Source organism: Scaptodrosophila lebanonensis, unplaced genomic scaffold, assembly GCF_003285725.1.
Source record: "Scaptodrosophila lebanonensis strain 11010-0011.00,11010-0021.00 unplaced genomic scaffold, SlebRS2 tig00000096-arrow-pilon, whole genome shotgun sequence".
Lineage (NCBI taxonomy): Eukaryota > Metazoa > Arthropoda > Insecta > Diptera > Drosophilidae > Scaptodrosophila > Scaptodrosophila lebanonensis.
In genome coordinates, this window is record NW_022060567.1 from 3,652,398 (window position 1) to 3,669,045 (window position 16,648).

Below are 16,648 nucleotides of genomic sequence, written 5' to 3' on the forward strand. Positions count from 1 at the left end.
AATAATTTGAGTGCGTAAAAAAGAGTCAATTTTTGTGTTCGCAGCATGATATTTAATTGTCGGTCAATTGACAGTTTTCACTGAACAGACACGTCCCACACAAAAAACCAAAATTAAAAATAATAAAATGACCGAAAACCAAAACTCACGAAATACACAACCAACAACAATTGTTTCTGAACACGGGGGCTAAAAGGGTGTAGTGGAGATAGCAATATTCCCTACTGTACTGTAAGACACGATAACTCTCCAATCCATCGAATGGAATTTCCCTCCCACCCCCTTCTCCTACACAAATCGTAACTCCCGTAATTCTTGGAATTTCGAACTCAAACTTTGTAACTATCCCAGTTAGTGATTATGTATTCGTATGCCAAGTTTCGTTACGATAGACCGATTTAACAGGAAGTTATAGCCACAAATATAATTGCTGCCCAAGCGCTGCCCGCGGCTGTTGTTGATGCTGGTGCTTTGGCTTACTGCAAACATGTTCACACAGACACGAATAGACGCGCATAGGCATTCATACACTCAAATAGACGCAATTGCTTTGTAAATGTGCAATTATACACCCTTTACGTGAGTTCGAATACCAAGAGAGGTAAAATCGATCAACATTTTTTTTTAATATCTATAATTATTCTAAACATATGTACAGAGTGTTCCAAAGTCGGCCGACCTTAGCTTTTTTACTTGTTTGAACATTAATCTTGTGCCGTTATGTGCGATCCGGCAAGCTTTTCGTTAAACATCACAAACAAATTTTTAAAGTAGTGTTCGCTTAGGCAAGTTTCAAACTTTTCAAATTATTTTTTATATAAACAGATATGGAAAAAAAGTTCTATTATCCGGACAAAATAAAAACACATGTGGCAGCAGAAACAGAAGCACCAGATACAGAAAGTATACAGTCGTTTGATCAGATTATAGAAGAAGAAGAGCAATCGTTCCCGCAAAAAGAGCAAGATCAGCCTGAAATAGATGAAGAAGATACGCCTGCTAATGACTTGGCATTGGTCCCGTCCTACAACAATCGATCGAGTGAGTAGCCCCACTATTATACGAGTATATTATTTATATCTCTAGCCCAATATTCGAACCGTGTCCCATTCACAGTAACAACTCCCGAGCAAAAGAGCATACTGCGAGGAGTGGCTGGCGAGTACTTGAAGCTTGTGAAGACCATCGAGCGACAAATCCAGGTTGCCAGTCCGAAGCCAGGACTCTCTGTTGCCGCCGAACAGTGCTGCGAACTGGCACGTCGCATGAAATTTAATGAAAAGGAGAAGGAAAGTTCAATGAAGCTTAGTTTTGTGGAACTTTTTAGGCGGCGCGTACAATACGACCGTATGGGAGTACCGCTTTCGGTAAACGAGGTTATCTACTTGGACGACTACGAACGGGAGTGGCGGCACATGGAGAGTATTCTTAGCGATTCGGACCAGTACATAGACGATAACCAGCCTGACAGCTCGAAGCAAGCGGAAGCGATAATGGAGCTAGGGTATAGTTCGAATTCAGTAGACAACGATACAAGGCCTATACAAACCCAGACACATCAACGGAAGCTCCGGCCAAACCGGCAGCATGGACATGAAAACGATCGCGATTTATTTGGGAATGAGAGCTGCGGGTGCATTTGTCCCAACACACAACGTGCTTCCGGGGGCAGTGAATTGGCAATGGGCGGCTATGCCGAGAGGTTTGATTTACCCCAAAATCGTGCTTGTGGCGCCTACCAGACGTACTCAGGTGCACCAACGAAGCCAGAGAAACATAAACTTTACGATTATACAGGGACGAACTTTTCTCCGCAATTCCACGGAGGCAGGCGAAGACAGAAGCCAGGAAGCCAGGAAAATATCAATTTGTCATTGTACCCTGAGAATTCTAACCCGTATGAGTATGACAGGAACATTTTATTGGAAGATGGACGTCACTTGCATGTCCATGAAGCTCACGCCTGTGCTCCGAAATTTGATGAGAAAAAATACTTAGACGAGTACGAAAAGCAGTTGAGCAATGAACACAAAGAAAGGAGCCATAATTCAAAGGTTGCGGACAGTAGCCGTTCACATAAAAATGACAGACAACATAGCACTGGGAAGCATCGGAAGGAGTACGAAGATGCACGACACCCGACACAGTTTCCCCAGAATACTCCGAATAGTCGTAGAGAGTACGATAGACAAATAGTTATGGAAAATCGTCCACAAGCGCACAACTATTTCGAAACGAGCAATGTCAGCGAAGTGCCCAACAGTGCCCCACAGTATCCGGATGAATATTATCCTCTAAATCAGAACAGGCAGACGATGGATCAACAACAACAACGATTGCCCGATTACGTGGACGAAAGGAACGCTTCAACATACTACAATCGCCATCATGTGGGTCGACAAGAAAAGCAGTTGAAGAAGGAACAAAGGAATCAAATGAAACCCCAGGAGAAAGGCCAATCAGAAAGTGGCGATAGGTTACACCACCAACGCTCACTTCATTGTTCGGAGCGTAGAAATAGCTCAGGACTCTACGATAGCAAGCAAAGCGAGAGGATTTATAAAGATTTGAGTGAGGAAAAAGAACATCAACTGAGTCAGTACGTGGAGGCCAAATATTCTGCAGAATGCCAACGAAACCCTAATGAGGTGTCCAAGGATCAGGCCATGGAGTTAAATTGTAATGCCAGTAGAAGCCATAGAAGGCAATATTGCGGGCAGAGTGAAAAGGAAAAGCCGGAGTATGAGAAGTGTTTGCTTGGAAAAGAGCACCCGCCAGTTGATGGCTTGCAGGGAAGCTATATTGCCAGACATCTGGAGAGAGCTAGCGTTCAGCCGCCGATTGAGAGACAGTTGGCTAATGCATGGACTGAGAGCGAACCAGTCAGCTTCAAGAATCGTAGACATTGTAACGACGAACACTGCTCTGCCAAACACACAACCGATAACAAAGAAATCCAAAGTTATAGAGTCGAGGAGGACAGGACGAAACCGCATATTAGCTATCAATCGTCCAGGCCTAATCTCTATGACCAGCCAGCATGTTTGTGCCAGAGTCCGGTTTTTACTCATCAGTCCCCCCAGCGGCATCGCAAAGACAGCAACCGAAGCTTGTCTGCTATTGAGAAGCCAACTCCTGTGCCCTCGAGAGCAGCTTCCCCGAGTAGCAGTACTCACTCGGATGTGCCTAGCGACTATCGGGATTGTCTTGTATATGCTAAGAAACGAACAATACCGTTGTCTCGCTCGCCCTCAACAGACCAGCCCTGGATGACAATGGAACGATCTCCTGTTGCACCCACAACATGCCAAGAATCTGCGGCACAGCCAGACAAGGGCATGCCGCTTAGTTATTCGTGTACTCCATGTCCCTGTGCGGAGCGGCAAGTCAAGCAGAATCAACAACAGCATGTGCCGCAGAACAAACAGATGTGGCAGATGACCTGCGGCGTTAATCGGCAATCTCTTCCGTCACACATCTGCGAGTTATGTCGCCAACGTAGCTCGTCAATGGTGGGCAGTCTGTACCAGAATCATAGCAGCCCCATTGCCAATATCCAGATTTCACATCGCAACCATCCGCCGCCGCCATCTTGTCCCGTGCACCCATCCCACCCCAACTGTTCGGCAGGTATCGCCTATCGCAGTTCACGCAGCTCCCCTCTGGAGTGCAAAAAGTGCCAGCTTCAGATCTCTCCTCCCAAGTGTTGCTGCATGCCCCATCCCAGCTGGCCACTCACCATGATACCCCCCAGCACACCCTGTGGCTGTGGCACATCAAAGCTATCAGACTGCAATTGTGATGGCAATAATTATCGTAATCGCAGTAATCACGTCAAGGACATGAATAGATTCCGAAAGGAGGTGGTAGCTCACTCATTGCTTGTTGAGGGACATGCGTTGCCTCCACCTAGGCTTCACGAGTCTCCAGACCAAGCACTCGCCTCTAGCTCGCGACGCACAGGGCACGCGCGTATCAAGGCGGGTGAAGTAAAGTGCAAGTACGAGACGGAAGAGGGCAAACAGCAAAATAAACTGCCTCCATACGAGCTGCATTCGGTCGAGGCCATGAGTAGGATTGCCACGGAGAAGAGGCAGCACCAACATTGTCGTTTTAAGGATCTAGTGTCCGAAGAGTGCTTTGACTCGCAGTCGGACTCGCAGTCGGAGCAAGGTCAGTTTACGTAGCATTTGCCTTGTTATTAAGATGATGCTTCAAACGCTAAACTAGTTCTGCACAGGTTCAAAGTCCTTTGGCCACCGATGCTGGGCAGTAGCGCTAAAAAGGGGGCAAATAAACAGAGGCCGGAAAAGGGCCACAGCAAGAGCACAGCAAAAAGAACCGACGAGAGACGAAGTCAGGGCAAGCCAACGCGAAGCGAGAAAAAAAACGGCGCAAGTCATACCATTGGCGACCAAATCCAGACGTTATTAGCCCCACCCGAGAAACGAGAACTCCCGCCCCTGCACAATAGCTCGGACGAGTCGCGGACAGCGCGATCAAATCACCCTGAAGGACACGAATCTGAGCAAGATACATCACTGAATTATGCCAGCCAGGTCGAGTCAGATGAGCTGGCGCATAGACGCGCAGTTACGACAAAAAATAAAACTAAACCTGATAAATTTAGGCCACCTTTCGATCTGACACCTGACCGCTTGACTGCGCTGTTGAAGGCCGTCCCCAAAAAATCGTGCATCAAGAAACGACACGAGCCAAGACCTTGTGATTCCGGGTCAGAACTAGACCCGCCACATGAGAAAACCGAGCAAGCCTATGATGCCGATAGCGATACGCTTTCGGATGGCACGATTGCTGCACGGAGGGCTCGGGGCGATCGTCTTATGGCACTTGCCTCCTGTAATTCGCTGACAAAAGTCTGGCATCTTGCGGAGGACTACGACCATACAAATGGTTATATGCCACAAATAACTGGCGGACTGTATTCGAATTGGGACAAGCTTAAGTATCTTCCGATCGATGTGATGCATGCAGGCTTTGCTGGCCAACCCATACTCGATGCCAACGCACAGCGAACCGCCCCCCAACGAGGAGCCTACTTTGCCCGAGAATTTGCCAAGCTGACTAAAGAGCAGCGGGAACAGGACATAGCGCTGCGCATGGGGCAGTTACGGTTGTTTCAACATGCCTCCGATGTGAACTACATGCGCTGCTTGAGCAAGAACGGTGCCCTAGACTGGCAACAGCTGAATGCCCACGACATTGATTCGGTGCGTCACAGCTGCCCCTTGAACGGATCGACCTGCCCCCCGCAACTGAATGAGAAACTGCTGTCGCATTTCATATGTGAACATTTGGATGAGCCCGGCATGGAGCTGCGAGAGATATTTGAGCACGAGCGTCTGCTACTTATTTTTAGTCCAAGGTCCTTCCAGTACGGCATTAATGCCTGCATGTCGGTGCTGGCGTACGGAGGAATACGCGGCTATTCCAACACATTGCCCATAATGCGCTACATGCCCGTCTATAACGCTGGATTATCTGAACAATTTGCGCACTTTACTGGCCATTTACCATTGCTTGTGATGATCTGCCGGGCCCGGCTTAGTGAGCTGAATTGCGGCAAGCGAGTCCGGTTTAAGGACGAGAGCCGACCAGCCGCAGAGCCACAGCGTAAGTGTCAAAACATTTCAGACTTCGATGAAGATGATGAGGAGGATGTGCTGTGCTTGTGGATTGCTAGCATGGATCTGCCACAGCCCTTGCATGTCATGATGACGGTCTTCAATCGACGACTGGACGTGACCCGAAGCTCCATTATGCAGGTGCGGGGACTGTGCAAATCGCACAGGTGCCACGACTTTGTGCACACCAGCAGCCACTATATGCGACTCAGCGAGTCCGACCTGCGCGTCCTGACCAACGAGTCGTTGGAGCCGCTCTATTTGGAGGTTTCTGTTCGCGAGTACGCTGCCAACTATCCGCTAATAGATAAAACGCCGTGCCAGCAAATAACCTGATTTATATTACTTATCTTTCCTATTCTACGATTATTTGTTCAAAGTCTTTCCAAAATTTCAGTTCGAATGTTCCACTGATGTCCAGTGACTTACTAATAAATTATTTTTTGGCCATCAACACTTCTGATTTGTATACACAAATGTCTTACAGCAAGACCTGAGTAAAGGCAAGCATTCGGTCCTCTTCTTGGGAATATATGCCCCCGTCCTCCTCCCTTTTGGAATAACTCATGGTATCAGGCTGTTATCATGATATGTAAACTCAACTTCAAGTAGTGTTTTGCACAATTCTGGCAGATGTCTTTGGAGAGAAATCCCCTTAGAGGGATCAGCAGTCCTTCAGTCCTTCTACTTGTAAATGCTTCAGAAATAAAGTCGTTTTCAGAGCTACTGAGCCACGAATTCGTTTTAGATACATTTTTAGTATTATTATACTGTAATATCGATGCTGTATCGATGTTTCTGGTAATTACTATTAAACCCATTATAATCTAAATCTATTGCAATCTAAATCTATTTTAACCTAATATCGATATCATCTCAAAACGTGTCGATGTAAATTTAACAATGTTCGCACTTCTTTACCAATGGCCTGACTTACATATTACTTTTGGAATAAGGCGTTAACTGAACAATTAGTGTGTCTTGATACCTCATTAAATTGTGGCATTAACACTAATCATCCATATTGTCAGGCAATTCTCTAATGATTAACCTAATCTTCTTATTGAATTCTCGTTTCTTTTAAAGCTAATCAAAATGCTTAAGTTTGGTTTTACAGTTCACATATTTCTGAGATAACGCCACCACATGACATTGTCTCACATGTCCATAGATATATAAGCATATCTAATACATAGTCTCTCCCTGCATGGATGCAGGGGACTTAAGAAATGTCATGAGAAGTCAGGGTTAACCCTAGACGAATCGACCACCAATACCTTTGTGACTTTTTTCGTTTTATTTGTATTAAGAAAATAAAATTTAGAATCCATATAAATTGTTCTAGGTCAGTTATATGGCTTCTCAAAAGATTTTGGATGAAAAGGAAATCGAGGCATTTTTAAAAAACTTGCAAAGTGAGGAAGAAAAGGAAGAAATGGTCTTAACTCCTATCAATAGGAGAAAAACATTCCTCTCAAGAAGCGTGTAATAACAAAAGTGCGTTATATATTAATATATATTCCTCTATCTTGGGTCTCTTCTAAATGGGCTACCGAGCTACTAAAAATATAAGCCAGTAATTCCCAATCACAACTCTGCTATAGGGATCATACGCCCGACGTCGCATTCTTTAGCTGGAACTTTACTTTTAACGCAACTTTTGCAGCAAGCCAATAATTATCCTAGCTGCAGGTCTACGACGAAATACGAAAAATATCTTAAGACCTCCGATAATTCGTAAAAAATTTGAACATTATAGACAGCTAATGATAATACAATAATCAGAAAGCTCCCACACTTATACTTATGCTTAAAATGTATTAACCAATTGTTGAAAAAGCGGATGCCTCCATAAAAAGTAATGTAGGCGAATCCTTAGGCGATGGAAGAGCTATTCATTCAATCATACAAGTAGAATTTTACCTTAAAATAGGATTGTTAATATGTTAATGCGAGTAGAATAAGTTTTAACAATTTCAGAGCATATCTTCGTAGGCAATCTGAATACATGATCTAATATTTAATATGAACATGAATATGAAAACAATTTTTTTGTAGCTATGTGGCTATAGCTGGCATAGCTCAGCGATCTAGCTTAAACGCGTCACAATCATCATGACAGAACGCATGATTAAACAAATCCAATGCTACCATATAGTTTAATCATTTCCCTCCTTAGGACAGATCTTACATAAAGAATAAAAATTTATAAAAAAAACACAGAATTTGTTGAACATTTGTAGACATCAATCTGGCTCTATCTTTTATCAGGCTTTGACAAAAGTTTTAATCCCATTTTCACAGACCCACTTGCACAACAGCTCAACTATTCTCGATTGCAATGAATGTGTGGCAAAGTCAATCAAACCTGTTCACAACTATCTGTTCACAACAAATCGTCAGTGTAAGAGGCCGTGTTAGTCATTTATTTAAATATAAAATGTATGTGAATTAAAAATGCCAACCGTTATGAAAACCCAAACTGGACGCTCCCCATTGACAAGCCGGCATTGGTTATTGTCTCTATTTGCAATTTAATTGTTAATAATTAAAAATAATTAATAATTAAGGAATCGGAGAACACGATTAGAACAAGTTTGTGCTCCAGCTAAAAAGCTAGAAAGTGCAGACCAGCAGCCTGTTTATAAACGAGGTATGGTCAATGAGTAATGGGGCTTGAAATCTCCCAAAATGCCAACAACAACCAACCTGTGAAATAGAAATGCGTCGTATAGGCTCAGATACATGCGAGTATACAAACATTTAAAAGTAAATTAGATTGACGAGCTTCCACCGGTTGCTGCTGCTGTTGCTGACCAGCCAGTTGAGGTGTCGGATGAAACGATGCATGTTGCTATTGGAACAATTCGGCCAGATATTGACGGACTTTCCATCTCAAAGGGAGCACTAGAGCCCGCAGCAGCTTCTGAACCTGCAGATATGGAAGGAACTGAACGCTCTAATTTGGACGCACCTTCTCCATCAAAGAAGCGCGAGCGTTCCAATAGTGATGACGAAGACGAAGACGACGGGATGAGATGCCCAATATGCTTGGACAGGTTGCGAGCTATTGATCGCATCGAGGAGCATCGCTTGCGCAACGAGCTAGCTGCGCAAAAGCGTCTTACACAATTCCTTACTACCCAGTTATTCGTATCTCATATTTTAGAGAGCTTGACGATGGAAAATGCACGATTACGGGATTCGGTACGTTCCGGCAGAGGTCGGAGTGAGTTTACCGAGGCAGCCTGAGCAAACCATGACCCGGGCCACCCAGCTGCGTGATGAGTCGAATGCGATGGTCTACATTGTTTGTCCTGTGAGCACGCTAAATGGTTTCTTCTGGCTGCTTTGACAGACAACAAATGCCGGATCCACAAACTCTACTTCTCAGGGGCTAAATAAGTTAAAAAATTTTCTGTGAAAATCTGCGAGTCATTTTTTGTTGTAATCATAAGAGACTAGACTGTAGTAAGTTAATAAAATTATTCGTTAGAATGTTAATGTGTTTGCCATTTACGTAATTGAATTATTATATTGAATATAAATATATTAGTATCACTTTACACTTCGAACTGCGAGATTTTTGGCTTCTATCGCTTTTTGTGTACCACGTTGAACATACTGATCGTGACTCACAATATAGAAAGAACTCTACATACATGTATAATTTGCAAACTTTTATACTATGTTGTATATTGGACGAATATTCGTATAACAGTAAAAACAAAATCTTGCCAAGATATTGGCTACGCCCATGAATGTACTTCTTGTTTAATTAATAATTGACCTATGAACAATAATCGAAAAGGACGAAGGGCTTTGCTAAAACTTCTATCCTTTTCGGGAATAAATACCATGTAACATGAAGTATGTAGTTTCTCGAAGAACACTTATCTGGTTAAGTGTTAAAGAAGACCAATTAGTAATAACGTATTTATTGGGGGTAGCCACGAAACGCTTAGTTTTTGAAACATGAAGGCCTTTGTAATGTCCAACAACAAAAGAAATAAGCAGCATTTTAAATCAATATAAAAACAAGAGAGAACGCTACATTCAAGTTAAATTAAAAGACATGTTTATGTTCAGTTTTAACAGCATACATTTACATCAGAATCGTGTCTCTGCGTGCTTATACGCGTGTATGTATCCAGCAAAAAGTTGAACCCAAGCAGCAACAACAACAACAGCTACGGGCAGCGCTGCCGGCAGCGCTACAAGCAGAGCGTGGGCAGCGATTTTATTTATGGCTATAACTTTTTTCAGAATTGACCTATCATGATGAAATTCGGCATAGGGACACATAAGCACTAACTGGATGTAACTACCAAAAATTAAAAATTCCAAGAAGTACGGAAGTTTAAAAAAAACACGCATTGTGGTGGAAAGGGGGGGCGGGGTGTAAAAAAACAAACTTGACCTGCCTAGGGCTCAGGGCAACCTGGATACCAAGTTTGGTCATTCTAGCCCTTGTACCTTCTGAGATCCTTGCGCACATACAGACAGACGGACGGACGGACATGGCTACATCGACTTGGCTTGTCATGCTGATCAAGAATATATTTACTTTGTGGGGTCTGCCACGCCTCCTTCTGTATGTTACATACATGCGCACAAAACTAGTATAGCCTTTTACCCTTTGGGTACAGGGTATAAAAACCTGCTTAAAGTGTCAATGGTTGGCATTTCGGGAGACAGCTGCATGTAGAGACTGAGAAATGTGAATTGACAAAGCATGTCGAGCAAAGAAAAACTTACATCAATTAAGGACAGAAAGATAGCGAAGAAAGAAAAAGCTAGGAAAAGGGAAGGAAAAAAGTAAAAAGAAGCATGCGTTGCGGTTTCTTGAACTTGAATAAAAGTACAATAAAAAGTTTGTCAATTTACTCAAAAATTGGGATTAGCGCATCTTACTATTTATTCTTTTCTCGAAATCTACATTGTTTTTTCTCCATTTTCTGATTCGATGGCATCGATTTTATTGATGTCCCAGCCCTCCTTTTATAAGAACTCATTTAGCGCTAGCTTGGTCTAACGCAATTTTAAATTTTTTCCCTTCCCCCTTTTAACACACTGAAACTTTCGATCTTAAGCGATGGAACTGGAAAAATATTTTCAAATTAAAGCATTGCTTTAACGCACTTTTGTTGTTGGAATATGCTCCAGATCATGCAATAAATATAGCCATGGATTCGGATAAAATTTTCATTTTCAAACCTACCTACTACAAGTACTACGAGTATATCAGGCGCTCTAAACTCAGGATTTCGAAGCGCAAGCCCCTTTCGTTTGAGAGCAAAAGAAAAAAGTAATCAGCATGAAAACGGCTTAAAATTAGATTATATGCCAATGCCGCCAAATGGATCTTAAATTTTATATTATATATTTATATATTTTTTTTGCGTTTGCTTTTAATAAGCTTAATCTGGTAATGTACATTTGCAGCACTTGGATGTTTGGTTTTTTTTTTTTAATTTTAAAAATGTTTGGACCTTAAGAAACGGTGGAAATTTAAACAGCAAAACTTTTTTTGTTGTGCATTTGTGGAAATCTGGAAAAGTAACACCCCATTTTTATATGGCATAACTAATTCGATTATGTTTTTTTCAGACAGCTGCCGCTTGGGTATGTCTGCACATTTTTAAATTATTTTCAACTTTATAAGCTATTGGTATTGTTTTGCAAGAAGGCTTTGAAAAATAAATACCAAAGAAGTTTTTCTATGAAAGAAAACACTTGTTTAGTAGAAATAACAGGATATTTTTGACATACTACTTGTTGAAATCGACAAATTAGTTAAAAGTGTGTGTAAATTATTTGTACAAGTATCTGTGACCATAACTTAAGCTAACTTTTAAGGGAAAAGAGCTAACAAAAAGTTTTTTCAAAGTTATTAAAAATGTGATTTATAATTTTGTTTATTTATTAGAGTATTAACAATTATGTCAAAAAGAAAATAAAGAAGATGTTTCGACAAATATAGAATTATTTGTGCTATTATCTTGGATATAGAATGACTTTGTAAGGCAAAAATAATTCTCAGTTAAAAAAAATTAATTTCCAAACATTTACCAAACACAATTTCAATTATATTGATTAGTAAAGCCAAGCGTGAATCTTTAGAATGATAGTGAGCGCTAACAGAAACCTCTATCAGTTCCTTTATGCCGGCACAGCCTGCTTTTGAGTTGACAGCGTGAAGAGGCAGAGCTTTGCTGTAATGCACTTTTATGTTAAAGTTCTGCTACTCTCTGGCTGCCTCTCCTTGCGCTGCAGCTGACTCTCGTACTCTCTATTTCCTGCTCTGGCTTCTCTGTTTTTCGGCTGCACCGCATGGCTTCAAACGCCGGCGTTGAAACTTGTGCTGCAAGTGGCGGCTTTATTTATTTTTTAACGCAATACCAAAATGCTATTGAACTCGCGCGAGGCTCTCTGCCCAAGCAAGCACATGCGAGCACATATGTACATTCCCTTTCCCATTGCAGCTTTGCCGTTCGATTTCAAAATTGAATTTGTGCATATGCATAAATTACTGCAATGTTTATGCCCTATAAGTTTGAGTGTGTGTGTGTGTGTGTTTTTGTGTATGTGGCATAACTAATTCGATTAGGTTTTTTTCAGACAGCTGCAGCTCGAGTTCGGTGTGTCAGCTTAGGAAAACATAAAAGCGGAGTCAACATGCTTACTACTACTTGTATAACTAGTATATACACATACGAGTATGCAAGCGCGTAGCTAAGAATTTGATGCAACACCCAAAAGTATGCTACGCATTATTGCTTGCAACAGTAACACTTGCTGGTGTTGAAGGAAGGAGGACGCGACCAAGGCACAATTCAAAATTAGAAGGAAATGCAACAACAAATTGTACTTGAAGCGATTTGTATTCAAAGACGAAGTTGCAGCAAAAGTTTGCCGAATATAATGCAAGTGTTTGATGCAGCCGCTTCACACCATGCAATAAAACGTGCGAGCTGCACGTTGCTCCTCTAGCAGAGCTGCCACAAGCGAGCGAACATTGTATAATAACGAAAAGTTCAGTTCGGGGAGTTGCGAACTGAACACACACACGCACACACAAACATGTGTACAGACAGACATATGGACAAGACGCTGACGCTTACAGACACGTGTCCTGAAAATCCAGACCTACATCAACAAAAATTATGCCACGCTGCTGTGCAGACGCGCAGCAACAGCAACGATACGTATGTGTTTGTGTGCGTCTATCTGCAAAGTTCCCGAAATTCCAGGCGCATCTGGAAAATTGTGTCAAGCAGCCGTGCAAGTAAAGTAAGCAAAGCGTAGCGCTAAAATGCGCCAACATCCACACTGACACAATTTTCGCACACGGGAAATCACAAGCCGGCTGCCAATGACGTTGACGGTGACGGTGACGTTGACGGAGCTGTTGACGTTCTTAGCGTCGCTGCTCCTGCTAAAGCTGCTGTTGCTGCTAACGTCGCTGCCAAGCGCTCTCCAAAGCTCATCGAGAGGCTTACTGATGCTGTTAAGGCTGTTACATTCTGTAAATGTGAATGTTGTCACTGTTGCTGTTGCTGCTGCTGTTGCTGCTGCTGTTGCTGTGGCTGTAGCACCAGCCGGCTGTTGTGTGGCATTCTATGCACATTGCACGGTACAGTAGCGTAACAGGAAGTGGTGCATTAACACACACGGAAGCTTGACATGCGAAATGGCCACATTGTTGCTGGTGACGATGATGATGACGATGGTGTTGTAGATGTTCGCGATAATGTTGTCGCAACGACAATGAGTTTTGCTGCAGTGGCCCATTGGCATGGCCGCAAAACAAGCTAAGAACGTGAGTGCGAGTACGAGTGCGAGTGCTAGTGCGAGTGCGATTGCGATTACGAATACCAGTATGCATCTGTGTATACATGTGTGTGTGTGTCGGTGTCGGTGTGTATGTTGAAAACAAAACCACCTACAATAACAATAGCATTAACAACACAACTGCAGCAGCAACAGCAACCATTGCGAGCACAAAGAGCAAGAAGAAAAGCAGTAACCATTGCAGTTAAAAGCAAAGCGAAAGCCAAAAAAGTGAATGTGCGATGTGCGTAAAAAGTGCAAAAACAAAAACAACAACAACAACAGCAGCTCAAGCAACAATAACAGCAACAGCAACAACAACAGCAACAGCAACAACAACAGTATCTGTAAACAACTGCACATGTTTGGCGCGCCTGCTGTGCATTTAAAAGCCACTGCTGCTGCATTGGTAAGTTGTTAGTGTATGTGTGCGTGTTTGTGTGTGTGTGTGTGTGTGTGTGATGTATTTGTATTTGTATTGGCGCGTCAAACTGTTAACCTCAATTCAATGTGGCACAATTAACCCGTCGTTTGATTTGTCGTCATTGGGAGCGCGATTGCATCACAACCGTCCCCCCATAGAGTGTTTGTGGCGGGGGGTAAGCTGTCCAGGGCTACCTATGTACGAGCATGTCTTCTGCGCCTTAACCTTTGTCAGTCAAACAGCCAGAGCTAGGCAGATGCCAGCCCTGACGACCGTCGACGTCATGGCGTGCAACGAATTGTGTGACGTAGCCTGCAAGCAAAGCGAAGCGAAGCAAAGCAAAAGCGCTGGAAAGCGAAAATTGCGAATGCAGCGCAGCCAACGCAGATACAGAAATGCGGGCCGGCATTTTTGGGCTCTCAGTGTGTGAGTGTATGTCTGTGTGTGTGTGTGTGATATTTAGTGCACACACACACACACACACACACACACACACAAACACACATGCAAGCAGTAAATAGAAGCCAATTTTGCATTTTGTGCAACCCCAGCGTTCAACATCCATTGGCATTTGTGTGTGTGTGTGTGTTGCTGCAGCAACAAAAACAACACCATTCATATAACCGCAATGTATTGGTCCAAAATGCGGCAAAAGGTGACTCTCACGCTGGTGTTGCTGCCAAAAAAAAAACACCAAAAGAAATGTTTACTGCCGCCAATGAAATTGGAGAAATAAGTAGTAAAAAGGTCCGGCAGCCAGCACTATTGTTGGTGGATGGGCTGCGTGCATATGTATTTAGATATATATGTACATGTATTTATATATATATGTATTCATATCACGTATACGCTCTGATGACACTGCATTTATCGACATTGACTTTCCATTTCGAATCGTCCAAAGAAGAAGATCGAAGGTTTGGGCTGCGATCACAATTGAATCGAGATTCCGTTCTCCTTTTGGACTCCTCGCTGGCGCTGTTGTGCGATGAACCGCTCAGCAGCGTCACCCACCGCCAGGTCGTCATCGTTACCGTTACCGTCATCGCTCGCCTGCCAAATTGTGGAAGCGAGATGGGGCACAGAGCGAGCGCAACGTGGCCGAAAAACACGTGCAGCATGCAGAAATTTTTGGTGTGAATGCCTTCTGCACAAGCACGTTTTTCGGCTGACGCTGCTGCGGAGCCGGCGTTGTCAGCGCAGCAGTCGCCATCTGCGTCTGCGTCTGCGTCTCTGTCGCTGTCGCTGTCACTGCCGACGCTGTTGTAGCTGTGTGCGGCTGCGCTTATTGCCGAATATGTTGCAATTCTGTCGATGTTAACAGCAGCATTAACAGCCTTTATAACGGTGCACGCGCACCGCTCTCTTTTTATCAGCCTCGCATACGGTTCAGTTTAATGTGCAGTATGGAATTTTACATTTCGTATTACACATACTGCTTGGAACTTCAGCTATTTTTTAAGAAAAGTCGCAAGATATTTTGTTGATATTTTTTTGCTGTGAAAACTTGGCAACGTTGTAAAAGGCCCAAATGCCGGTAACATTGAAACTCTTGATTGCTGCTCTTGCACTGTCTACCTTTCTACAGTACGAGTGATGCCCTCTCTCGCTCTCTTCGTGCATGCCTGCTGCATGGCATGGCTGCATCCGTCACTTGCCGGAATTGGCACCAGCTGCACACACAAAAGCTCTCTGTTATATTGCCCAGAGAGTTATTATTCGCCGGCTGGCAAATTGGCAAAAACAAAAGCTGATGATGTTATTGCTGTTTGGCTGCAGACACACTTATGTTGGCGCCGCATTCACTGGTGGCAGCACACGCACGCGACTGTAGCGCTTTTCTCATTCGCGTGCGCCTCTTCAGCCCCTCTCTCACACACTCTCACTGAAAAGTACAGACAATAACATTGTCACTCTGCTACTGCTCCTGCTTCTGCTTCTGGTTCTGATGCTTCTTGTATTTTGGGCCGACGTGGCCCCAAGCTTGCGCTCGTGGGGCGAGTTCGCTTGTTCGTTTGCTGGTTCGTTCGATTGCTTCGCTCGCTCGTGCGTTGAGTGTGCTCGTTGGTTGGCTCGTGCTTTCCGCTCGTGCCATTTCGTTTGTTGAGGCTGGCTGTTAACGCTGCAGAGGCTATTGCTGTCGACGCCAATGCCGACGGCGACGTTAGGCAGCACGCTTTTTGGCGTTTCCAACGGACATTTTGGCCGTGCAGCAAAACAGTTTACATTTGTTTTTCCGCGTGCTCGCACACGTTGACGGCAACTGTACTCTGTTTGCTGTGTGCGCTGTGCTGTGTGTAAGCTTTGTGTGCCGCCGTGCCGTGCCGTGCCGCCGTGCCGAGCCGAGCCGAGTCTGCTGTAGTCTGGTCCGCTCTGGCCTGGTCTGGTTTGGTCTTCTGTGGCCTGACAGTCCAGTGAGTGTGTGTCTGTACATTGCGTTGTGTGCGAGTTTTGTGCTCCAAGCCAGGAGCAAAATCAAGTCAGGCGGTGAAGTTGTTTGAAGGCGCGCGTGTGTTCCTTTTTTTTCTTGTTCTTGTGTACTAGTTCCATTCAAAAGTTGGCTTTCTAGCCGAAACTGTTAACAGTCGGCTTAAATGAAAAATAATCCAAATCCAAAAAAAATTAAGCGGAACTTGAGAAATATTCTAATATTTACGACCAACATCCAGTGTAAGTTGCAACACCAGTATAAGAAAGGGGTCCAAACAAAAGCGCATTAATTGCGACAAAAGTTGTATTTATTTTT

The 16,648-nt window shown here is 43.6% G+C and overlaps 1 protein-coding gene across 2 annotated transcripts; it reads left to right on the forward strand.

Annotated features, from left to right (window-relative positions):
- The first annotated feature begins 817 nt into the window (after positions 1-817).
- LOC115627491 lies at positions 818-6,099 on the forward strand. Of its 2 annotated transcripts, none has more exons than XM_030523177.1 (3): positions 818-1,041; positions 1,117-4,173; positions 4,231-6,099. In XM_030523177.1, exons 1-3 carry the CDS (start codon positions 828-830, stop codon positions 5,979-5,981), a joined length of 5,022 nt encoding a protein of 1,673 aa, XP_030379037.1. In that variant the 5' UTR covers positions 818-827; the 3' UTR covers positions 5,982-6,099. The 2 variants fall into 2 exon arrangements, with proteins under 2 accessions (XP_030379037.1, XP_030379038.1); XM_030523178.1 differs by having other exon boundaries at positions 4,241-4,551.
- The last annotated feature ends 10,549 nt before the right edge of the window (positions 6,100-16,648 follow it).